We start from the raw sequence: 26,770 nt of genomic DNA on the forward strand, positions 1-26,770 counted from the left end.
TCTCCAGAGGTTTCCGTTCAGGTTTCCTAAGTGGGACAGGGGCATAATGGCTTCCATTGATTCAATGGGATCCTGGTATCCTTCCATTAATGCAACGTCAGCCAGTGTTCAGGGAGGGGAGGAGTGGGGGGGGGGTGAGGAGGAAAAAGTTGGGGGGGGGGATTCTTGGAGGAGAAAAGGAAGGGGCAAAGGGGGCTGTTTGTGGGTTAGTTACCTAAAGTTGGAAAACTCAATGGAAAATTCCAGGAGCTGCTTTGAAGTTAACAAACGATTGTCGGTGTGGCATCTACTGACAGCTTATCAAAAATTAAATCAGGGGCGGCACGTTGGCGAGCAGTAGAGTTGCTGCCTCACAGCGCCAGAGACCCAGGTCCGATCCTGACTACGGGTGCTGTCTGTACGGAGTTTGTATGTTCTCCCAGTGACCTCGTGGGTTTTCTCCGGGAGCTCAGGCCTTCCACCCACACTCCAAAGACGTGCAGGTTCGTAGGCTAATTGGCTTCAGCGATAGTTGTAAATTGGCCCCAGTGTGTAGGATAGTGCGGGTGTGCAGGGATCGCAGGTCGGTGGGCCGAAGGGCCTGTTTCCGTGCTGTATCTCAACACTAAACCAAACTAAACAACTGTCACGAACAGATGCAGGAAGATTGTTCCCGATGTTGGGGAAGTCCAGGACAAGGGGTCACAGTTTAAAGATAAGGGGGAAATCTTTTAGGACCGAGATGAGGAAAACATTTTTCACACAGAGAGTGGTGAATCTCTGGAATTCTCTGCCACAGAAGGTAGTTGAGGCCAGTTCATTGGCTATATTTAAGAGGGAGTTAGATGTGGCCCTTGTGGCTAAAGGGATCAGGGGGTATGGAGAGAAGGCAGGTACAGGATACTGAGTTGGATGATCAGCCATGATCATATTGAATGACGGTTTAGGCTCGAAGGGCCGAATGACCTACTCCTGCACCTATTTTCTATGTTTCTATGTTTCTATGTCACATCAAATGTACACAAAAATGCTGGAGAAACTCAGCGGGTGCAGCAGCATCTATGGAGCGAAGGAAATAGGCAACGTTTCGGCCCGAAACGTTGCCTATTTCCTTCGCTCCATAGATGCTGCTGCACCCGCTGAGTTTCTCCAGCATGTTTTGTGTACCTTTGATTTTCCAGCATCTGCAGTTCCTTCTTAAACAAACTGTCACATCAAATTTTGATCGAATGTCCACAAACCTCTCTCTGGTATAGTCCTGCCACTGCACTTTCAGTGTGAGACTGACGAGAACAAAGATAGATTCAGATTATTTGCACGATATTGAACTTTTTTTAAATTAGAAAATTTACCCTTCAAACCGCTACAAAGGTCACAGAGCACTTACAAGCTGAACAGTCAGAGTGATTAAAGTTCAGGTTGAAAAAATACCTGTAGAACACTATTGGACCAAGATCTCTTGACTTCTCCATTGTATATATATATAAAGTGTCATGAAACTGATGAAGGAGACAGAGCACCCCAGTCTGATGTAGTGTAGAAATTCCAGACAAATGACTACAAGGGTTTATCAAAGTTTTTCTGAAGTCTTTGAGTAAAGTATGGCTTCCCTCGATAAGGCTGGAAGGCAGCATTCATCAGCTTCAAAACAAAACCTTCTGCAGAAATCAAGGGCCAAGATTTCACTGTCGGAGATCACCTAATAACATTTTCTATTCACCTGAGGCTGGTGGGTTTGGGCGGCAGCGGTGGAGTTGCTGCCTTACAGCACCAGAGACGCCGGTTCGATCCTGACTACGGGTGCTGTCTGTACGGAGTTTGTACGTTCTCCCCGTGACCTCCTTGCGTTTTCTCCGGGTGCTCCGGTTTCCTCCCACACGCCAAAGACGTACTGGTTTGTAGGTTAATTGGCTTGGTATAATTGTCCCTTGTGTGTAGGATAGTGTTAGTGTCAGCATGGACTTGGTGGGCCGAATGGCCTGTCTCTAAACTAAATTGATGCCTTCCCTAGCTTGCTCTTCCAGCCAGTTGGTGTATGTGTGTGATCCTCCAGTGTAGAGTCTTTTTTAGTTTTAGTTTAGTTTAGAGATACTGTGCGGAAGCAGGCCCTTCGGCCCACCGAGTCAATGCCAACCACACCAACATTACCATCCACGCACTATGGGGAATTTACACTTATGTCAAGCCAATTACCCTACAAACCTGTACGTCTTTGGAGTGTGGGAGGAAACCGAAGATCATGGAGAATACCCACGCAGGTCATGGGGAGAACGTGCAAACTCTGTACAGACAGCACCCGTAGTCAGGATCAAAATCTTCACTTTCACCACTGCCACCATGTTTTGATATATGTCCGCTTACGAAATAGGTAAAACTAGCACATATTAGATGGAGAAAGATGGCTCCACACATACTCGTGTTTGGATCAAAAGCAGGAATGATTTATTTCCAAGTCAAAGGTCACTGACTGATTTACTGAGCATGTGCGAGAATGAGTACAGCTCATATGCATAAATTACATGGATATTGTCACAGATTCCCTTGCCAAATTTCCAAGTATTGAACTACGAAGATTCAATTTACTAATCTCGTCCACAAGCTAGCTACATACAAACTGAATTTGTCACAACACTGGGGTAGAGTATTAATACTCTTCGAGTGTGTAGGAAGGAACTGCAGATGCTGGTTTAAACCGAAGATAGACACAAAATACTGGAGTAACTCAGCGGGACAGGCAGCATCTCTGGAGAGGAGGAATGGGTGCAGTTTTGGGTCGAGAAGAAGGGTTTCGATCCAGAGATGTTGCTTGTCCTTAACTGAGGTAATACTCTTGGAGATATGCCTCTCATTAACCTTGCATTTAAGACGCATTTTCAGTACATAATGCAGAACGATGGAAGTTATTCTGAAGACACACACAAAAAGCTGAGGGAACTCAGGGGGACAGGCAGCAACTCAGGAGACAAGGAATAGGTGATGTTTTGGGTCGAAGCATTTCTTCAGACTGAGAGTCAGGGGAGAGGGGAACGAGAGTTATAGACGATATTTAGGAGAAACAAATAGAAGATATGTAAAAAGCAACAATATCAAGGAAATATGGGGCACTGTCGGCCATTTTTGGCAGTTGAATAGGTGACAACGAGTATACAGGCAGAGGACAGGCATAAAATGCCAGAGTAACTCAGCGGGACAGGCAGCATCTCTGGAGAGAAGGAATGGGTGACGTTTCAGGTCGAGACCTACACAGTCTGTGTAGGAACTGCCTGTCTATCTCTCTATGTGGCTAAAATTGTTCTGCGTATTTAATTATCTTAGACTTATTGGAGGTGTGTGTAAGTGTGCATCATTTGATCCAATTAGGCATCTGAGGTATATGGAACACAGTAGCATATCTCCTATTCCCACTGAATTACCATTGATCAGGAGACAGTTCTTATACTTGCTAATTCCATTACAGCAACATTACAAGACTTATTTTATCCCAGTAGAAGGTCAGCTGTGAACATGTATGTAAGCCACTAGTCAGAGAGGGAAGCAAATCGCCTTCTGTAACACCAAATTGAATTGGAATTAATTTGCAGTACAGTGAAAGGCCTGGATAGAGTGGTTGTGGAGAGGATGTTTCCACTAGTGGGAGAGTCTAGAAGCAGAGGTCACAGCCTCAGGATTAAAGCATGTTCGTTAAGGGACGAGATGAGGAGGAATTTATTTACTCAGAGGGTGGCGAATCGGTGGAATTCATTGCCACAGATGGCAGTGGAGGCCAAGTCTAGGGATATTTTAAAGGCAGAGATAGATAGATTCTTGATTAGTACGGGTGTCAGGGGTTATGGGTAGAAATCAGGAGAATGGAGATAGGTGGGAGAGATAGATCAGCCACGATTGAATGGCGGAGTAGATACGATGGGCTGAATGGCCTAATTCTGCTCCTATCATTTATGTCTCAGCTGTCTTTTGCCTCATGGCATCTATCTGTCATTCCAGCCACCAATTTAAGTCACAGATTTAAGGTTAAGTCTTCATCGTAGGTGTAGAAATCAGGGTCACTCATTTCATATCAAACTATTGTGGTTACAGTTTCTAATTATGTCAGCGATTACTTCCCATCCAACTATCCTCATCTATGGTCTGTCTGGCATGCAGAATATATATTTCAACACTTCAAAATCTTTGCGCATCCTCCCCCGTTTAGTGCTTGCGACTCAAGACCCTAAAGGATGGCCGGGGTGATGAGAAGTGACAGTGAATGCAATTGTCGTGACTTTCGATGAAATTTGAGGTTAATCAATTGACCCAATGCAATCAAAATTTCTAACTGTAGGCTTTCAGCCGCAACAATATCACACACAATGTCCATATACTTCAAGTAACCCTTGCTTTCCCTCTCTCTCCATTCCTCCCCCACCCTGGTTCTTTGACGCAGTGACTGTCCTCCTGATTAAATATTACTTTGTATGTACACAAAAATGCTGGAGAAACTCAGCGGGTGCAGCAGCATCTATGGAGCGAAGGAGATAGGCAACGTTTCGGGCCGAAACCCTTCTTCAGACTGATAGGGGGTGGGGGGGGAGGCGGGGAGAAGAAAGGAAAAAGGAGGAGGAGGAGGAGGAGCCCGAGGGCTGAGGTAGGAAGGGGAGGAGACAGCAAGGGTTAACAGAATTGTGAGAATTCAATGTTCATGCCACCAGGATGCAGACACCCCAAGCGGAATATGAGATGTTGTTCCTCTAATTTCCGGTGTTGCTCACTCTGGCCGTGGAGGAGGCCCAGGACAGAGAGGTCGGATACGGAATGGGAGGGGGAGTTGAAGTGCTGAGCCACCGGGAGGTCAGCGCGGACCGAGCGGAGGTGTTCGGCGAAACGATCGCAAGCCTACGCTTCGTGTACCTTCGATTTTCCAGCATCTGCAGTTCCTTCTTAATTACTTTGTATGCCTCATTGTCACCTTCCCCTCAGGTAACAATGATCTATTCTACATTTTCCTTGATCTCATGTTTTCGCACCTTTCCATGCCTCTCGTTTCCCTCTCCCCTGACTCCCAGTCTGAAGAAGGGTTTTCGACCCGAAACATCACCCATTCCTTCTCTCCAGAGATGCTGCCTGTCCCGCTGAGTCACGATTCAGGTCTATGAATATCATCGGTCTTCTTGTTGTGTAAACTTTAGAGATACAGCGCGTAAACAGGCCCTTCAGCCCACCGAATCCATGCCGACCAGCGATCCATGCACACACTAACACTATCCTACACACACTAGGGATAATTTTACATTTATACCAAGCCAATTAACCTACAAACCTGTACGTCTTTAGAGTATGGGAGGAAACCGGAGCACCCGAAGAAATTCCACGCAGGTCACGGGGAGAACGTACAAACTCCATACAGACAGCACCTGTCATCCTGATCGAACCTGGGTCTCTGGCGCTGTAAGGCAGCAACTCTACCGCTTCGCCACCGAGCCAGTGTTTGCTTATCAATGTTACTTCTGCAGTCCCTATACTGTAGCTTCCGAGTACTGAAAATGAACTTTATAGTGCAGTGATATTCAATAGTTTATAAGGTCACAAGGACCAGGAGCGGAATTAGGCCATTCGGTCCATCAAGTCTACTCCACCATTCAATCATGGCTGATCTATCTCTCCCTCCTAACCCCATTCTCCTGCCTTCTCCCCATAACCTCTGACACATGTACTAATCAAGAATCTATCTATCTCTGCCTTAAAAATATCCACTGGCCTCCACAGCCTTCTAAGGCAAAGAATTCCACAGATTCACCACCCTCTGACAAAATAAATTTCCCCTCATCTCCTTCCTAAAAGAACGTCCTTTAATCCTGAGGCTATGACCTCTAGTCCTAGACTCTCCCACTAGTGGAAACATCCTCTCCACATCCACTCTATCCAAGCCTTTCACTATTCTGTAGGTTTCAAAGAGGTCCCTCCTCATTCTTCTAAACTCCAGCGAGTGCAGGCCCAGTGACTGTGTGAGGCTTGAACTAAATGTATCGCATATAGCCCACAATATCTACTACATCGTAAATATTATCCAAACATTGCTTGAATCTATAAATCATATGTCATCACCAATGCCAGTCTTTGCATTCAACAATGTTTATTCAGTAAATCTTTACAATTTAAAAAATCACCTAAAAAAACGAATTTAGTAGCAAGTTTAATATTCTTGTCTTTAAATATTGTCTCATTATATTCTGGGAAATCTATGTAAGAACAATGCATAAATCAAAGACCAATGTAAGAAATCAATGGGACAAACGCAAGATAGTTTAACCTGCACCAGCGTTTAGTCATTAACGTATCATTAAAGGCAAGAAATCCAGCTGCATGAAATAATAAAGTATCTTGAAGGTTGGATGCCAATTGGACCCGGGCAGCAGTGGCCAAGCTTTCTCGAAACCTTGAAAAAAGTAATGAGTAGGAAGGAACTGCAGATGCTGGTTTAAACCGAAGATAGACACAAAATGCTGGAGTAACTCAGTGGGACAGGCCGCATCTCTGGAGAGAAGGAAGGGGTGACATTTCGGGTCGAGACCCTTCTTCAAAGTAAGTTCTGCACTTAAGATGGACGCACAACGCTGGAGTAACTCAGCGGGTCAGGCAGTATCTCTGGAGAAGATGGATAGGTGACGTTTCAGGTCGGGAAGAAATTGCACATTTCACAGCTTCAGACGAGCATTTTGAACAAAACGTAGAACATAAAACATAGAACGATAGCACACGGAGCAGGCCGTTCCACGCACAATGTTGGTGACGAGCTTGGTGCCAAGTTAAACTAATCTTCGCTTAATATTGCAAGAAGAATCCTGTCTAATGAGTAATATGTCAATGTGAATGTGTTTTAGGCAGCTATATTACAAATACTGGGTGACAGAACCAAAGTTCTCCCTTGAAGTGATAACTGTGACTAAATCTGTTAAAATCTCCTGAATTATTCCATGCTGTTTCAGGTTTTGTCACTGATTAAAGTAATCAGCAAGAAAACTTGATTGAAGTGTTTTATGTTTGAATTTCAGTCTGAAGTGAAATGTAACCAAACGACTTAAACTGGTTTACAGGGCCCTCTGTAAATTGCCTTGAGTCTGCAGGGAGTGAATAAGAAAGTGTGATAGCATAGAACTAGTGTGAATGATGGTCAGAAGATAGAGACAAAAAGCTAGAGTAACTCAGCGGGACAGGAGAGAAGGAATGGGTGACGTTTTGGGTCAGTATGGACTCTGTGGGCCGAAGGGCCTGTTTTCGTGCTGCATCTCCACACTAAAATAAAGCTGAATGGATGTTATGTCCTGTAAAAGGCTTTCACGCTCATTCTCCAGATTACACTCCTGTTCAATGTATTTTCTTTTAGTTTAGAGATACAGCGTGGAAACGGGCCCTTCGGCCCACCGAGTCCATGCCGACCAGTGATCCCATTATAGAAACATAGAAATTAGGTGCAGGAGTAGGCCATTCGGCCCTTCGAGCCTGCACCGCCATTCAATATGATCATGGCTGATCATCCAACTCAGTATCCTGTACCTGCCTTCTCTCCATACCCTCTGATCCCCTTAGCCACAAGGGCCACATCTAACTCCCTCTTAAATATAGCCAATGAACTGGCCTCGACTACCCTCTGTGGCAGAGAGTTCCAGAGATTCACCACTCTCTGTATACAAGCACATACTGCACACACTAGGGACAATAAACAATTTTTACCAAGGCCAATTAACCTTCAAACCTGCACGTCTTTGGAGTGTGGGAGGAAACCGGAGCACCCGGAGAAAACCCACGCAGGTCACGGGGAGAAGGTAAAAACTCCGTACAGACAGCGCCCATAGCCAGGATCGAACCCGGGACTCTAGCACTGTTAGGCAGCAACTCCACCGCTGCGCCACTGTGCAACTGTGCCGCACATATTTTAGTAGATTTTGATGAATGTCACTAATCTTTCCAGTAGACTCCCGTGAAGTGCGTGATACAGATCTGAATCAAAATTCCATATATGCAGCAGAAAATGAAATAAAAGTATTCATCACAACTTAACAATAGATAATAGGTGCAGGAGTAGGCCATTCGGCCCTTCGAGCCAGCACCGCCATTCACTGTGATCATGGCTGACGTACAAATAATGGAATGGGTTACAGGAAATGCATCAAATTACCTTGAAATTTTATTTACATTTTACAACATTTTGCCAGAATCATTATCAAAACACAATCTTCTCCAATCGTCCTTAATATCACAAATCAAACATTGTATTGGATATAGTTTTTCAGAACCTGCTGCTTGGTGATCTGGGATTACATTTTAACGGGTATTTTTTCTGGTCTGACGAGCTGTTAGAATAACAGTAGCACGTTTTGTCTGTCTTGTGCCTCTTCCGCCTCGTCATCTGTGTGACCTTCGTCGGCTTCTGTTGTCAGGGAATCAAACGTCAACTGGGATTGTTCAGTGTCCCTTGAAGAAAATGAAAGATTGGGAAACGTAACACTTAATTGTTCTGGTGAAACGAGCGTGAATCATTATCAGTCACTTCACCAACAAACACAATAGCCCAGAGGCTCAACTAACATCAAAATGTGAAGCTCCAATCCACAGTATAGTTTGTGTTGCATTAGATATGAATGGGGGGGATCTGTGGTCAGCGCAGACTCAGTGGGCCGAAGGGCCTGTATCCGTGCTGTATCCCTAAACTATACAAAACTAAACTAAGATACTGCGCGGAAACAGGCCCTTCAGCCCACCAAGTCCGCACCGACCCCTGCACACTAGTCAAGTCAAGTCAAGTCAATTTTATTTCTATAGCACATTTAAAAACAACTCTCGTTGACCAAAGTGCTTTACATCAGTGCAGGTAATAAGGTGCTACAAACAGTGGTACATAGATCAACAATACATACATGGATACATACATACAGCGTTCCCTCAGAGGACCTCAAGAAATGCTTGTGAGAACAAATAGGTTTTAAGTGTAGACTTAAAGGAGTCGATGGAGGGGGCAGTTCTGATGAGAAGAGGAATGCTGTTCCACAGTCTATCCTACACCCACTAGGGACAACACACTATCCCACACTCCAAAGACATGCAGGTTTGTAGGTCAATTGGCTTCTGTACATCATTCCATGTGTGTAGAAGAGTGCGAGTGTACGGGGTGATCGCTGGTCGGCAGGGACTCGGTGGGCCGAAGGGCCTGTTTCCACTCTGTGTCTGTGAAATTTATTGGTTTAGTTTTAGTTTAGAAACACAGCGTGGAAACAGGCCCTTCGGCCCACCGAGTCCCTGCCGACCAGCGATCCTCGCGCATTAACACTATCCTACACACACACACACTAGGGACAATTTACAATTATACCAAGCCAATTAACCTGCAAACCTGTATGTCTTTGGAGTGTGGGAGGAAACGGATGCACCCGGAGAAAACCCACACAGGTCATGGGAAGAACAAACAAACTCCGTACAGATAGCACCCGTGGTCGGGATTGAACCCAGGTCTCTGGCGCTGCAAGTGCTGTAAAGCAGCAACTCTACCGCTGCGCCACCGTGCCACCCTAAATCATCTCTAAACTAAATCGGGATTTGATGCACAAAATGTACTGATTTTATTGTGTATTCAAGTGAACCTGCAAGTGAACCTGCAAGTGAACCTGCAAGATTAATCAGAATTAATATGATGGAGATGGGTTCTATTATAACCAAGGGCTACAATAAATTTAAAGGATAGTTTGAGTTTGAGTTTAGTTTATTGTCCCGTGTACCGAAGTGCAGTGAACAGCTTTTGTTGCGTGCTAACCAGTCAGCGGAAAGACAATACATGATTATAATTGAGCCGTCCACAGTGTACAGATACCTGTTAAAAGGAATAGCATGAATAAAGTTTAGTGCAAGATAAAGTCCAGTAAAGTCCGATCAAGGATAGTCCGAGGGTTTCCAATGAGGTGGATAGTAGTTCAGGGTCGCTCTCTGGTTATGGTAGGATGGTTCAGTTCCCTGATAACAGCTGGGAAGAAACTGTCCCTGAATCTGGAGGTGTGCGTTTTCGCACTTCTATACCTTTTGCCCGATGGGAGAGGGGAGAAGAGGGAGTGGCCAGGGTGAGACTTGTCCTTGATGATGCTGCTGGCCTTGCTGAGGCAGCATGTGGTATAAATGGAGTCAATATATGGGAGGTTGGTTTGTGTGATGGTCTGGGCTGCGTCCACAATTCCTTGCAATTTCTTGCGGTCTTGGATGGAGCAGTTCCCAAACCAAGCTGTGATGCTTCCTTTTTATGAATTGGGTTAACCATAAGTTAAATGCCAGCCCTGATGAGGCAGGTTTTACATGTTCCTTATCAAAAGTGGCAAGTTAATCTATAGTGATTATTTCTAAATACATCATCTATTTGGCTGTTCAGTCTTCTGGGACTATAGCTGGGGGTAAAAAAAAATTATATTAGCGCAGAAAAGTAGCAAACGTAGTAACTTGGAAAGAGACACAGTAGCATTGATGCATGTTTGCATGTTTGTTCTATTGCATGGTTTGTATACTCTGGAATTTAGAAGGATGAGAGGATATCTTATTGAAACATATAAGATTATCAAGGGTTTGGACACGCTAGAGGCAGGAAACATGTTCCCGATGTTGGGGAACCAGGGGCCAGTTTAAGAATAAGGGGTAAGCCATTTAGAACGGAGACGAGGAAACACTTTTTCTCACATAGAGTGATGAGTCTGTGGAGTTCTCTGCCTCAGAGGGCATTGGAGGCCGGTTCTCTGGATATTTTCAAGAGAGAGCTAGATGGGGTTCTGAAAGAAAGCGGAGTCAGGAGATATGGGGAGAAGGCAGGAACGGGGTACTGATTGTGGATGATCAGCCATGATCACATTGAATGGCAGTGCTGGCTCGAAGGGCCGAATGACCTACTCCTGCACCTATTGTCTATTGTCACCTATTGTCTATTGTATATTGAATGCACATATTTATGCATGTTCCCCATTATGTTGCATTCTGCTTCATATTCTGTTACATATTCTGTTGTGCTGCTGCAAGTTAGAATTTCATTGTTCATTGTTCTGGGACACATGACAATAAAACATTCTGGACTCTTGATTAAATAGAACAGATATGTATGTACACATGTTTCATTAATAAACCGGTGACTGCACATTCCATGAGTTTATTTAGTGTAGTTTAGTTTATAGATACAGCACGGAAACAGGCCCTTCAGCCCACGGAGTCCGCACCGACCAGCGATCCCCGCACATTAACACTATCCTACACACACTAAGGACAATTTACAATTTTACTGAGGACAATTATTCAACAAACCTACATGTCTTTCGAGTGTCAGTTAAGTTTTCAGTTTATTTTATTCTATTGTCACGTGTTCCGTGGTACAGTGAAAAGCTTTCATTGCATGCTCCACAGTTAGCGGAAAGACAATATATGATGACAGTGGGCTGTGGGAGAGCTGGGAAGGGGCGGGGAAGGAGGGAGAAAGCAGGGACTACCTGAAATTGGAGGTCAATGTTCATACCGCTGGGGTGTAAACTACCCAAGCGAAATATGAGGTGCTGTTCCTCCAATTTGCGGTGGGACTCACTCTGGCCATGGAGGAGGCCCAGGACAGAAAAGTCGGATTCAGATTGGGGTGGAGGGGGGGGGGGGGGGAGTTGAAGTGCTGAGCCACCGGGAGATCAGGTTGGTTATTGCGAACTGAGCATAAGATAATGTTTAGTGCAAGACAAAGTGACCAGAGTCCGATCAAAGAGAGCAGAGGGTCACCAACATGGCAGATATTAGTTCAGCACTGCTCTCTAGTTGTGGTATGATGATTCAGTTGCCTGATAGCAACTGGAAAAAACTGAGTGTGGGAAGAAATCGGAGATCCTGGAGAAAACCCACGCAGGTCACGGGGAGAATGTACAAACTCTCTACAGACAGCACCCATCATCAGGACCGAACCCGGGTCTCTGGCGCTGCAAATCAGCAACTGTATCACCGCACCACCATGCCACCCTGGTTAAAACTTATTGAAGATATTGAACCTAGAACACATCTTTGGGAAACATCCAGCTCACCTTTGCATCAATGGATTGTCCTTTACAGGTAAGAGCCCAGAAGACATTGACAGCTCACAAGAAAGCACTGTGTCCAATCTTTGTGCACCTCCTAGAGTAAGAAAATAAAATATTTGTAATTATTGTAAATGCAATTCCAAATATCCTAAATATTAGTAATATCAAATATGTGATGCACGTCACTTACTATAGCCAAGCATCACTTCCGATGAAGCCAGATATGGGATCAACTAACACAATTGCTATTGAGCTGCTCATTTGAATTTTTGGACCAATCTGCTTCTATGATAATACACAAAGACAGTCACAAAATCTGGAATAACTCAGCGGGTCAGGCAGCATCTCTGGAGCCTAATCTGCTGAGTTACTCCAGCCTTTTGTATCTGATTAAACCAGCATCTGCAGTTCCTTCCTGCGCACTCTATATTAATGCACTTGTGCTCTTCACAGGAGATGCGCGGGGTAAGATTTTTATAATATGCACAGAGATCGATAGGTGACTGGAACACCAGGCAGTATGGTGGCGCAGTGGTAGAGCTACTGCCTTACAGCGCCAGAGACCCGGGTTCAATCCTGTTTACGGGCGCTGTCTGTACGGAGTTTGCACGTGACCTGCGTGGGTTTTCTCCAAGATCTTCAGTTTTCTCCCACACTCCAAAGACGTGCGGGTTTGTCGGCTAACTGGCTAGGTGTAAATGTAAAAATTGTCCCTAGGGTAGTGTTAATGTGCGGGGATCGCTGGTCGGCGCGGACTCGGTGGGCTGATGGGCCTGTTTCCGAGCTGTATCTCGAAACTAAACTAAACATGTTGCCAGGGGTGGTGATAGAGGCAGCTCTAGTAGTGGCATTAAGTAGCTTTTATACGGGCTCATAGATGTGCCAAGAATTAAGGGGTATGCATGACATTGTGGGCTGAATTCTTTGCCTCAGAGGGCGGTGGAGGCCGGTTCTCTGGAAACTTTCAAGAGAAAGCTAGATAGGGCTCATGAAGATAGGGGAGTGAGGGGATATGGGGAGAAGGCAGGAACTGGGTACTGATTGTGGATGATCAGCCATGATCACAGCGAATGGCGGTGCTGGCTTGAAGGGCCGAATGGCCTACTCCTGCACCTATTGTCTATTGTCTATTGTGCCAAGAATGGAGTATGGATCACATGCCGGTACACGTTCAACTTGGCATCATGACTGGCACAGACATTGTGGGCTGAAGGGCCTCTTCCTGTGCAGTACCGTTCTATGTAATATTTTATACTCATGGAGTGATACAGTGTGGAAACAGGCCCTTCGGCCCAACTTGCCCACACTGGCCAACATGCCCCATCTACGTACACCGGTCCCAGCTGCCTGCGTTGGGCCTATATCTCTCCAAACCTGTCCTATCAATGTACCTGTCTAACTGTTTCTTAAACGCGGCGATAGTCCCAGCCTCAACTACCTCCTCCGGCAGCTCGTTCCGTACACCCACCGCCCACTGTGTGAAAACGTTACCCCTCGGATACCTGTTAAATCATTCCCCCCCCCCCCCCACCCCACCCATTTATTATGTTCCTACCTCTGTTGGTCATCAGCAACTCTCTTTCCAATTCAATTAAGGCTTGTTCATCGGCTTCATTTTCGAAACTGGAGTCGCTGTGATCAACGTCGGGTTCGGAAGTGTCATCTGCAGATCTGGACTGTGGGAATGTCACGGCAGAAGGCAGCTGGGAAATACCCTGCCGTGTCTGGGGAAGGAGGCACCCATTCTCAGTGCGTGGTGATTCCCTTGCTGAGGGGGACATGACCCTCTCAGGGCAGCCCAGAGTCGCTAAAGATAATAAGAGTAACAGGTAAATCATCAAGGTCTGAGGAAGGGTCTCGACCCGCAGCGTCACCCTATTCCTTCTTTCCGGAGATGCCGCCTGTCCCTCTGAGTCACTCCAGCATTCTGTGTCCATCTTCGGTGTAAACCAGCATCTGCAGTTCCTTCCTACACAGATGCTGCCTGACCAGTTGAGTTATTCCAGCGCTCAAGATTCCAGCATCTGCAGAAACAAGGAACTGCAAACGCTTGTTTACAAAAAAAAGGACACAAAGTGCTGGATTAACTCAGCGGTTCAGGCAGCATCTCCGGAGAACATGGATAGGTGTCGTTTCGGATAGGGACCTTTCCGCAGACTGAAGAAGAGATCCGACTCGAAACGTCACCTCTCCATGTTCTCCAGAGATGCTGCCTGACCCGCTGAGTTAATCCAGTCCTGTTGACATGTCCCTTCCTTCATCACTTTGTGAAGTGGCTGCTCTTGCCGTAAGGGTCGGTCCCACTTAAGCAATTTTCTCGGCGACTGCCAGCGACTGTCACAGTCGTAGCAGGTCGCCGATAAACCGGTGACTGGACCCCCCCTACGACAATGTCTACGATAATGTCTACGACAACCTACCAAGTCAAGTTTATTTGTCACATACGCATACGAGATGTGCAGTGAAATGAAAAGTGGCAATGCTCGCGGATTATGCAAAAAAAACTACAAAACAGAATAGAACAGAATCAGTAATTACATATTTGTGAGAAAACAAAAACAACAATTTTAAAAAGACACAACACAACAGTACATTGGTACAGTAAGTTAGTCCCTGGTGAGATAAGAGTTTACAGTCCTGATGGCCTGTGGGAAGAAACTCCATCTCATCCTCTCTCATTTCACAGCATGGCAGCAGAGGCGTTTGCCTGACCGTAGCAGCTGGAACAGTCTGTTGCTGGGGTGGAAGGGGTCCCCCATAATGTTGCTGGCTCTGGATCTGCACCTTCTGATGTATAGTTCCTGCAGAGGGGCGAGTGTAATTCCCATAGTGCGTTCGGCCGAGCGCACTACTCTCTGCAGAGCATTCCTGTCCTGGGCAGAGCAGTTCCCAAACCAGATTGTGATGTTTCCGGACAAGATGCTTTGACCATTGGTAGTCGCCAATAGAATTCACCGAAGTCAGTACCCGGCGACAACCTACGTCACCTGGTGACAACCAGCGACAGCACCTACGTCAGGAGAAGTCAAGCTACGTTCATTGGATTCAGGCCACTGTCGCCGAAAATTTATGAACACGTTGAAAATCCAGCGGCGACTGAGGAGACTACTCACCACCAAACAGGCGACACCGCGGCGACCATGTGGAGACAGCCTAGTCGCCTGTAGTCGCCTAAAAAATCACCTAAGTGGGACAGGCCGTTTAGTTCCTTAATTCATAGTCGTGCCACTGTGGGAAGGAACTAGGTGAAGTCATTATTCCCACCATCTGGGCCATACCCGCTTCTCATTGCTACGATCAGGCAGGAAGTCCCAAAGCCGCAAGTCCCACAACACCAGGTTCAGGAACGGCTTCTTCCCTGCAGCCATCAGCTTCTTGAATAGACCCCAACACATCCCTAATCCTATCTTGGCAACAGAACTCTGTGGGACCACCTCTTCAGTTCAATTTAGTTTATTGTCATGTGTACCGAGGTTTTAAATTGAGCAACTTACATAGAAACATAGAAAATAGGTGCAGGAGTAGGCCATTCGGCCCTTCGAGCCTGCACCGCCATTCAATATGATCATGGCTGATCATCCAAATCAATATCCCATACCTGCCTTCTCTCCATACCCCCTGATCCCTTTAGCCACAAGGGGCTCATCTAACTCCCTCTTAAATATAGCCAATGAACTGGCCTCAACTACCCTCTGTGGCAGAGAATTCCACAGATTCACCACTCTCTGTGTAAAAAGCGTGTAGATTCCATGATAAGGTAATAACGTTTAGTGTAAGGCAAAGCCAGTAAAGTCCGATCAAAGATAGTCCGAGGGTCACCAAAGAGGTAGATAGTAGTTCAGCACTGCTCCCTGGTTGCGGTGGGATGATCCAGTTGCCTGATTACAGCTGGGAAGCACCATACTCTCGCACTACCATGGATGGATTGTCCAAACAGGTGTTGCAATTTTTTTTGTTTTAGTTTTTAGTTTTAGAGGTACAGCACGGAAACAGGACCTTCAGCCCATCGAGTCTGTGCCAACCAAGATCCCCGCACACTAACAGCCATCCTACACACACTAGGGACAATTTACAATTTTACCGAAGCCAATTAAGCTACAAACCTGTATGTCTGGGGTGCGGGAAGAGAGCGAAGATCCCGGAGAAAACCCACTGGGTCACGGGAAGAACGTACAAACTCCGTGCAGATGGCACCCGTTGTCACTGTATGTCGTTGTCACTTGCGGGCGGAGCACTAAGGCTAATTCCTTGTATGTGAATACTTGGCCAATAAACTTATTCATTCGTTCATTCATAATCGAACCCGGGTCTCCGGTGCTGAAAGGCAGACGCTCTACCGCTACGCCGCTGTGACAACGTGATGTCTTGTTTTATGCCTTTTTCTTTTCACTGCCTTGTAGAATGTATGTATAATTCATGTCTCATTTTATGTATAATTTATGTGTTGTGTGTTTGCCCGAGTCTGTGTGTCTGTGATGCTGCTGCAAACAAGGTTTCCATCGTACCCTGTAACTCACCATAGTTATGCATTTGACGCCTTCACTTGATCCATAAATACTTCACAATAAAATTCAACTATATAGAGCAGGCCACCAAAAAAAACGAATTAATTTCATAATCGGCTTCAGACCATCACTATTAACTCCGTGGAAATGAAAATCCTAACCCCTGTGGCAAAATTATGATCTTTTCAATTTTTATTATATTTTAAATTTATAAGTTGAGGTTAGCACATAATATTCTCATTTAAAATTTTTCATCACCCTACCGAATAATAATTGCAACTGCACAATCTCATTGAAGTAGGCGAGCAATTTACGTAAGAATGCCCTGTTCATTCTTTTAACAGGTATGTTTTGGATTGGCATCAAATTCATACAACATGTAACGTGACTTAAGGGTCATTTTGGATCGGTGGATTTCTGAAAGATCCGCCAGCCGTTTCGGATGCACGAGTTAGACAAACAAGTTACAGAGACAAGTGCAGCATATTCTTCCCCAATTGAGAGTGTAGGAAGGAACTGCAGACGCCGGTCTACATCGAACATAGACCCAAAATGCTGGAGCAACACGACGGGTCAGGAGGCATCGCGGGAGAAAAGGACTAGATGACCTTTCGGGTCGAGACGTCTGAAGAAGGGTCTCGACCTGAAACGTACCTATTCCTTTTCTCCAGAGATGCTGCCTGACCCACCGAATTACTCCAGTATTTTGTGTCTATCTTCCTCAACTGAGATCCTCATGCTGAACTATAATTCCCCCCCCCCCCCCCCCCCCCGCCCCCCCACCCGCCCCTCTCTCTTCCTTCCCCTCCCCCCCCCCCCCCCTCCTCACCTACATGTACACATAATCTCTATACCCACAAACTTGTACGTCTTGAAGTGTGGGAGGAATCCGGAGCACCTGGAGAAAACCCACGCGGTCACGGGGAGAACGTACAAACTCCGTACAGACAAGCACCCGTGGTCAGGATCTCTGGCGCTGTAAGGCAGTAGCTCTACCGCTGCGCCACCGTGCCACCTCGAGATTTCATTTTAAATTAGTTTACGTTTCAATAGCAGGGTTTATGATTGTCTTTAAGATGATATCTGTACTTTAACTGTCCGAGATAACTATCTTGAGATAATTAATTCTATTCTGTTGAATTCAGCCGACTGTATAAGTAACGTTTGTAGGGTTGCCAACTTTCTCACTCCCAAATAAGGGACAAATGGTCAAAATACGGGACAAATTCCCGACGGCAATTCGTTGACCGATTCGGCCGTGGCTGGGTGAATGATGAGTTGGCCCGGGTGCTGGACTGTACACAAAGCCCAGCCGGCGGGCCAGCTGAGGAGTTTTGGCCCGGGACGCGCGACGTCGCGCACAAAGACCGGCGCCCCGTCCAACTCATGAACTGATGATCGGCCATGAGAAAGAGGGGTGGTGGTGTCGGCGGTAAGCGAAGGTCCGAAGGCCAGACAGCTGGCCGGGCTGCCGGCCAACAGGGCTGCAGGCGAGGCACTGCTGCTGCACTCCATGGGCTGCACTGCATCGGGACGGGTGAGGCGGGGCCGGACGCGGCGCTCCGACCCGAGAGTACCCTCGACCCGAGTAGTAGCAGTCAAATATGGGACAAGGGCGGTCCCGTATGGGACAAACCAATTTAGCCCAATATACGGGATGTCCCGGCTAATACGGGACAGTCGGCAACCCTAATCATCGATCACCCGTTCACACTAGTTCGATGCAGTTTCTACTTTCTTACCCACTCTCTACACACTCGGGGCAATTTTTACAGAGGGCCAATTAACCTGCAAACACCCTGATCTCTGGCGCTGAGAGGAAGCAGCTCTACCCGCTGTGCCTGAATTATATGGGAAACCATTCAATTATCTTACATTCCTTGGGAATAGATCTCAGGGAAACCTCTGGGATCAGACTCTCACCTGCATAAGTGGGTTAATACAGTTCTTCAAAATAGTTTATAAATCAAATGTATTCAGCTGTCTTTCTCCAATAATGTGTCCCTCTTCCCACCCTAGTTCTCCGATTAGTTTCACTGACCTCCTGATTAGTTTTAGTCTTTATGCCTCATAGTCACCTTCCCCTCAGCCAACAATGAACTATTTTACATTTCCTTCATCATCGCCTGCTTTGATCTGTCCGTTTCACACCTTACATGCTCTTTGTACCCTTCCATATCTCTAGTTCCCCTCTCTCCTGACTCCCACCCATTGCTTCCCTCCAGAGATGCTGCCCGACCCGCTGAGTTACTCCAGCACTTTGTGTCTATCTACAGCACTTCTGTTGTACTCTACCCATCCCTGCTTCTGTAGGTCTGCAACCAATTCTTTCATTTTGCTTGGACATCTTGGAACTGGGTCAAACCCAGGTATATATTGGACTATTTCAGGGGCAGTATTTTGTCAAACAAAGTGTTCAGATAAATCATAAAACAATAACATGGAAGGAAAAATCTTACTGTTTGAGCACAGGCAACGTACCTGCAGTTGATTTTGATGTCATCCATCTTCCAAAGCTGCTAGGAGGTCTGGCCCGAATGTCATCAATCACATCACTAACAATGGAGTCGTCAGCATATCCACAGAAGCTGATGTCTGGTTGCCATTCACCATTTTCTGGAGAAAAATAAGACAAAGATAACTCACGCTTCAACAAGGACTGATGTTTAGTTTAGTTTAGTTTAGTTTAGAGATCCAGCACGGTAACAGGCCCTTCGGCCCACCGAGTCCACACCAACCAGCAATTCCCCCGCACACTAACACTATCCTACACATACTAGGGACAATTTACAATTTTTACCGAAGCCAGTTCAGCTCCAAACCTGTATGTATTATTAATGTTTAATGTTTTATGTGTCATTCCTAACTGTCACTGTATGTCATGTTGTCACTTGCGGGCGGAGCACCAAGGCAAATTCCTTGTATGTGAATACTTGGCCAATAAACTTATTCATTCATTCATTCGTCGTTGGAGTGTGGGAGGAAACCATAGCACCTGGAGAAAACCCACATGGTCAGGGGGAGAACGTACAAACTCTGTACTGACTGCACCCGCAGTCAGGATCAAACCCAGGTCTCTGGCGTTGTAAGGCAGCAACTCTACCGCTGTGCCACCGTGCCCAGACCAGAAGCTGGTAATAAGCCGTTAGCTCAAGGCAGACCATGGGTAATGTGGATTAGTCCCCATTGTATTTGCATCTCATTCCCACCAAGATCAGCATAAAACGTTTTCAACCAATGCTGAATATCAAACTCCATGGAAAATCCTTTAGGGTGAAGCAAAGTGAAGTGTAATGCCATTTATTACCATTGGAAAGAATCTGCGAATAAAATGGAGAATCGGAACTCTAACCAAATCAGAACGAAGAAACTATGAAGGATTTGCAGAAACAGTCGCAAATGTGGTGTGAGAAACACATTTAACGTTGTGTTGCTACAAGGAACTGCAGATGCTGGAATCTTGCATAGAACAGGGTGTTACAGTGGTGCAGCGGTAGAGTTGCTGCCTTACGCCGCCTGAGAACCGGGTTCGATTCTGACTACGGGCGCTGTCTGCACAGAGTTTGTACGTTCTCCCGGTGATCTGCATGAGTTTTCTCCGAGATCTTCAGTTTCCTCCCACACTCTAAAGATGCTCAGGTTTGTAGATTAATTGGCTTGGTATATATAAAAATTATCCCTAGTGGGTGTAGGATAGTGTTAATGTGCGGGGATCGCTGGTCGGCATGGGCTCGGTGGGCGAAAGGGCCTGTTTCCGCGCTGTATCTCTAAAAATAAAAATATATATTATTAGACACAAAGAGCAAGAATTTTGGGTGGCACAGTGGCGCAGCGGTAGAATTGCTGCCTCACAGCGCCAGAGACCCGGGTTCAATCCTGACTACGGGTGCTGTCTGGACGGCATTTGTACGTTCTCCCTATGACCATGTAGGTTTTCTCCGGCTGCTTCAGTTTGCTCCCGCACTTTAAAGACTTACAAGCTTGAAGGTTAATTGACTTCGGTAAAAATTGTAAATTGTCCTGAATATGTAGGATAGTGCTAGTGTGCGGGTGATCGCTGGTCGGCTCAGACTAGGTCGGCCGAAGGGCCTGTGTAGGCTCTGTATCGCTTAAAAACTCAGCGGGTCAGGCAACGTCTCTGGAGAACATGAATAGATAACATTTCGGGTCAGACCCTTCTTCAGACCGGAAAGTTACCCATCCATGTTCTCCGGAGATGGTTCCTGACCTGCTGAGTTACTCCAGCACTTTGTGTCTTTTTTTGTAGACCTGCATCTGCAGTTCCTTTGATCTCATTCTCCAAATGAACCTGGCATTCAGATATAATAAATTGATAGGATAGGTACATAGAGCAATTCTGACCATTGACTATATATAACTGAAACGATTATATTTGGTGTAATGGAAGATGGGAATAAATTGAACATATCTCAAAATCTATTCCTTAACTATGGTTTAATAATAGCAAAAAAATTAATTTTTAAATTTTGGAAGGGTACATCAATACCAACGCTTAAAATGTGGATTGCAAGTATGTTGGACACCGCTCATCTTGAGGAAATGCGATTCCTCCTAATGGATAAATCAGACCAATTCATAACGAGTTGGTCTCCATTCGTCGTTTTTTTGGAATCATATGGTGCAACACAATTGTAAAAAATAACAGTTTCAGGACTGGACGAGGGTTGGTCAAGATTATAAATAATGATCTCCTTTTCTTTTTTATTTTATTTTATTTTCTCTATTTTCTCTCTCAACTTTCTTCATTTACTCGTTTTCTTTTTTCACACACTATATATTTCACATCTTTCTATCCTTTACTATCTAACTTCTTTTTCTTATTCTAATCTTTTTTCAATGTAACAAAAAAAAAAAAAAGAAGTTGTACATAAAATGTATTATGAAAATATATATTAGGCACTTTGGTGCCATATGACTGTACTTACTTCTAATAAAAAAAAATGTTTTAAAAAAAAGACTATATATAACAGATAACGTACCTTTGATCAGTGTTACCGCTGTTACTGCTGTTTCCTCCTTGTCATCGGCTGTTCGTTTAATGAAGGGTGTTGTGGCAATTTGATCAGGATCTAGGTACAGAGTGAAAAAACCTTCCATGCCCAAGTACCTGCCAATGTCAACATTCTGACCACCAGCAATCTTTTGTAATTCCTAACGAAATAGAAATAAAATTCCCAAATATTAACTTTAGCTTATAAAAATGAACAATGTCGGTAAAATTACGAAGATTAATAATGAGAGGAATAGATCGGGTAGACGCACAGTCTTTTGCCCAGAGTAGGGAAATCGAGGACCAGAGGACATAGGTTCAAGGTGAAGGGGGAAAAGATTAATAGGAATCTGAGGGGTAACATTTTCACACAAAGGGTGGTGGGTGTATGGAACAAGCTGCCGGAGGAGGTGGTTGAGGCTGGGACTATCCCAACGTTTAAGAAGCAGTTAGACAGGTACATGGATAGGACAGGTTTGGAGGGATATGGACCAAACGTGGGCAGGTGGGACTAGTGTAGCTGGGACATGTGTGGGCAAGTTGGCCTGTTTCCACACTGTGTCACCCTACGACTCTATGACTCTAAGCTGCTCATCGACTTCAAGAAATCCAGTGGGCCACACACAACCAGTCAGCATCAATGGTGCTGAAGCGGGACTGGTCAAGAGCTACAAGTTTAGTTGAGAAGAAACTAGGGTCTCGACCTGAAACGTCACCTATCCCTTCTCTCCAGAGGTGCTGCCTGTCCTGTTGAGTTACTCCAGCATTTTGTGTCCATCTTCACTCTACATTCAACAGGGAACTTGCAAACATTTATTAGACATTGTGAAAAGCAGAAAGGTGGTTTAGTTGAGAGATATAGAGTGGAAACCGGCCCTTTGGCCCACCGAGGCCGCATCTATATCCTCTGCCAAAGTTGATGACGCTCCCTAATCTTGTATCATCAGCAAACTGATATTGTTTCTTCTGTGCCTTTGTCCGAGTTGTAAGAATGAAACCATTTCCTTTCATATAACATGTGACTTTTTTCAGAATATATATGGCACTTCACGAAATGCTTTGAATTGTCATTTAAGTTTTTAATTAATGGAGCTTTAAATATGTTCCTCATTACTGCTCTAATGTTAAACAATCATTAAACCTTGGAGAAAACAGGAGAAGACCTGGGTATGTATGTGGGATTCTCAAAAGATGCCAAACTTAAAGGGGAGGTAGAGTTGCTGTCTTGCAGCACCAGAGACCCAGGTTCGATCCCGACTACAGGTGCCATCTGTAGGGACTTTGTGAGTTTTCTCCGGGTGCTCCGGTTTCCTCCCACATTCTAAAGACGTGCAGGTTTACAGGTTACTTGGATTCTGTAAGTTGTCCCTAGTGTGTAGGACAGAACTGGTGTATGGGCGATTGCTGGTTGGTACGGGCCTGGTGGGCCGAAGGGCCTCTTCCTAGCTGTATCTCTAAACCAAACTTTATTTAAAGAACTAGCTACAGTAAATGGAAACATTCATGGATTCTGTATTGTGGTGTGACAACTATTACAGATAAATTAAATCAAACTCTTACATTAGATAGAAGATAGACACAAAAAGCTGGAGTAACTCAGCGGGTCAGACAGCGTCTCTGGAGAAAAGGAATAGGTGACCCTGAAGAAGGGCCTCGACCCAAATCGTCACCTATTCCTTTTCTCCAGAGGTGCTGCCTGACCCGCTGAGTTACTCCAGCTTTTTGTGTCTGTCTTCGGTTTACGCCGGCATATGCAGCTCCTTCTTCTTACATTAGATAGTTGGGCAGTGAGACCGTTGTTCATGTTGTCTTCCGAACTGTCCCCTTGGTCAAATTCTTCAGAAGCAGGAACGGGATCTTCACCAGGAATATCGGTAAACGTTGAAGTTCTCTGGGGTGGCAGCTGAGAATTGCCAGCGCTGGCCTTATCCAGGATTCGGCCTGCACACCTGGGCCTCCCCATCCAGCCTTTACCAGAGTGAATGGCGAAGGGAATTGGTCTTTCATCACAATGGGTGTTCATAGCCAGTCCAATCTGAGGAGGAGATGGCTTGCGGCTTGAAAGTGAATCTTCCTGGACAACTCCCGAGGAATCTACAGTTGATAAAATTTATAATAGCTAAATTAAAGCGGCAGGAATATATTAAAGCAGCAATTACAGGTGTCAAGAAGCCAATGAAACAGTATTGAATTAGTACCTGAAGCATATTATCTCGCACAGTCAAAGATTCTAAAATACATTATTCATAGTATTCCGCATTTCAGGATAGAAGCAACTATGCCAAATAATTAGGAAGGCGAATGTTACGTTAGCCTTCAGTACAAGAAGGTTTAAGTACAATCTTTCTCCAATTATTGAGGGTCTTGGTGAGATTGTATCTATAATAATGCCTACAGGGCTGGGCTCGCTACCCAAGGATATATATACAGGTCCACCACTGGTGATCTGGCACCTCCTCTAATAAGAACAAAATCACAAAAGCGCATTTGAAATCCCCCCCCCCCCAAAATGTGGAGGGTCTTCAACTCCAAAAGAATTTCACTCTCTGTAGAACTCGTTATCACCTATGCCACAGCCAACAATGGACCATTGTGGGCTCCACATTTCCATCATCACCATTGCGTTCTGCAAATCTTTTATTCATTTGTTCGAAGTCTCTCGGTTCCCTTTCCCCCCCCCCCCGACTCTCAGTCTGAAGAGCGGGTGTCAACCTGAAACGTCCCCTATTCCTTCTCTCCAGAGATGCTGCCTGTCTCCGATGAGTTTACTCCAGCTTTTTGTGTCTATCTTCGTTTTTTTTTAAAAGCATCCACGATAAGGATGAGAAAAAGTAGAAATTCTGTACCTCCAAGAGTGTCTAGACTTGTGTCGGGAAATAATGAGAGTTTTATTTCCCTTTTTACATTGTCAGTGCAACTAAGGACCGGTGGATCATATTGATTTGAACCTTGATCTGATGAAGTATTAGTATTTCTTGATATCGTGGGATCTCGCTGCACCAACCAGCTCTCCGGGTTCGGTAAGTTTCTATTAATTCTGAAAAAATAAAATCACAAAACACAACACCCTATTAATTACATATTAAAACATATTAAAAATCTCACATTTCACACTAAACAATATTCTACACTGAGACAAGCATAAAGTTGCAATGTGGTACAACTGATGGACCTGCTGCCTTACAGCGCCAGAGACCCAGGTTCGATCCTGACTACAGGCGCTGTCTGTGCGGAGTTTGTACGTTCTCCCTATGACCTCATGGGTTTCCTCCGGGTGCTCCGGTTTCCTCCCACATCCCAAACAGGTGCTGGTCCTGTTAATTGGCTCCTGTAAATTGCCCCTAGGATGCAGGGAATGGGATATCTTGGCTTGCGTGAATCTCTAGTCAGAGGGTGGTGAATCTGTGGAATTATTGGCCACACAAGGCTGTGAAGGTCGTCAATGGATGTTTCTAAGGCAGAGATACATAGATTCCTGATTAGTACGGGTGTCATAGTAGAGGCTTTGGGGAGAAAGCAGGAGAATGGGGTTAGGAGGGAAAGATAGATCAGCCATGATTGAATTGTGGATTAGATTTGATGAGCCGAATGGCCTAATTCTACTCCTATTCCTTATGACTTTTTGACTCGGTGGGCCGAAGGCCTCTTTCCGTGCTGCATCTTGCAACTAAGAAATGATTAGGAAGTTTATATTGTCAGCTTCAACCATAAATGTAGGTAAGAAATATAGTGCCTGCATCATCATCATCATCATCGTTAAAAACATCAACGGGCACGGTGCCTTACAATGCCGTGTACGACAGTGATCGCAACTTCTACTGAAGTGTGGATGGCCGTTGGCTCGCTAGGAGCTCATCCACCCTTTGACAGATCTTGTTTTTGGTCGTGCCGGGGGTCCACAGCCCCCTCCTCACCTGGCAAACAGGGTGGGGGAGACGGTTTAGTCGCCAACTATCCGATCATGCAGCAGGTAGCACGGGATTACATGGTACCTGTGGCGGGGAGGGGGGGGGGGGGGGGGGGGGGACCCCCCCCGACCTGACTGCATAAAGATAAGTATAAAATAAAAAATATTAAAAAGTTGAATTGATTAAATCCGTGTTCTCGAGACCCATTTTCTGTCTTCAATTGGAAACTAGATTTGGCTATGACTCGATGTCCGAAGCCAACATGCATACCAATACTGAGCTAGTTAAGTCAACAGTCCAGAGAGTTTTATTGTCATGTGTACCGGATAGGACAATGAAATTCTTGCTTGCTGCAACAGAATATGTAAACATATTACAGAACTGTAGATAAAAGTTCAGTGTGTCTATATACCATAGACCATATATAAATACACAATAAATAAACAGATAAAGTGCAATAGTAATAATAGGCTGTTAAACAGTTTAATAGTTAAACAGCGGGAATGGATCTCCCTTCCCCAAATTTTACAATAACCATTCGCAGAAATAGATACGTTTCAACACAACCAAGGTTTTGAAATTAATCTCATTTTTATCATTAGTGCCAGATGGCTATTGAAAGATATTGAAGTGACTTAAAGAGCAGAGTGTAGTTTAAACCTAACTTTCCATGGTTGGTACATACAGGCTTGAGTTGGAACTGATGTGTGCGAGTGAAGTTGTATAATAGTCAAATTTAAGCAGATAAGGACAAACGAAGGGGCATATTACTGCAAGGGTACAATTCCTTATTTTATTTAATTAAAATAGGTGCAGGAAGAGGCCATTCAGCCCTTCGAGCCAGCATCGCCATTCATTGCGGGGTACTGATTGTGGATGATCAGCCATGATCACATTGAATGGTGGTGCTGGCTCGAAGGGCCGAATGGCCTATTCCTGCACATATTGTCCATGTATCTACATATGTAACTGCAGTTCCTTCCTCCACATTGCTACATGCACTAGATGTTAAGTTTATGCTCAATGAAGTCTGAGAAGACTCAATGGTAGGGTTTGTCCCTTGTGTGTATAATAGTGTTGGTGTACAGGGATCGCCGGTCGGTGCAGACTCAATGGGCCGAAGGGCCTGTTTCCTCTGTATCTCTAGACTAAACAATAGTCCCAGAAGATTTTATGGTATTCAGTCTGAAGAAGGGTCTCGACCTGAAACGTCACCCATTCCTTCTCTTAGAGATGCTGCCTGTCCCGCTGAGTTAATCCGGCACTTTGTGTCTACCTTCGATCTAAACCAGCATCTGCAGTTCCTTCCTACACAGACTC

General features: G+C 45.2%; 1 protein-coding gene across 1 annotated transcript in view; it reads right to left on the reverse strand.

Moving 5' to 3' along the window:
* Positions 1-8,090: 8,090 nt before the first annotated feature.
* The window catches only part of LOC116980122, a 78,281-nt gene continuing 59,601 nt past the window's right edge, over positions 8,091-26,770 (reverse strand). Inside the window, exons 22-28 of the mRNA XM_033032232.1 lie at positions 24,389-24,579; positions 23,314-23,636; positions 21,532-21,703; positions 19,013-19,147; positions 13,582-13,833; positions 12,030-12,120; positions 8,091-8,427 (exon numbers count right to left, since the gene is read on the reverse strand). Coding sequence (XP_032888123.1) covers positions 8,310-8,427; positions 12,030-12,120; positions 13,582-13,833; positions 19,013-19,147; positions 21,532-21,703; positions 23,314-23,636; positions 24,389-24,579 — 1,282 coding nt within the window. The 3' untranslated portion in view covers positions 8,091-8,309. The remainder of the gene's footprint in view (positions 8,428-12,029; positions 12,121-13,581; positions 13,834-19,012; positions 19,148-21,531; positions 21,704-23,313; positions 23,637-24,388; positions 24,580-26,770) is intronic.

This window comes from Amblyraja radiata, chromosome 13, assembly GCF_010909765.2.
Source record: "Amblyraja radiata isolate CabotCenter1 chromosome 13, sAmbRad1.1.pri, whole genome shotgun sequence".
In the NCBI taxonomy this organism is placed as follows: Eukaryota; Metazoa; Chordata; class Chondrichthyes; order Rajiformes; family Rajidae; genus Amblyraja; species Amblyraja radiata.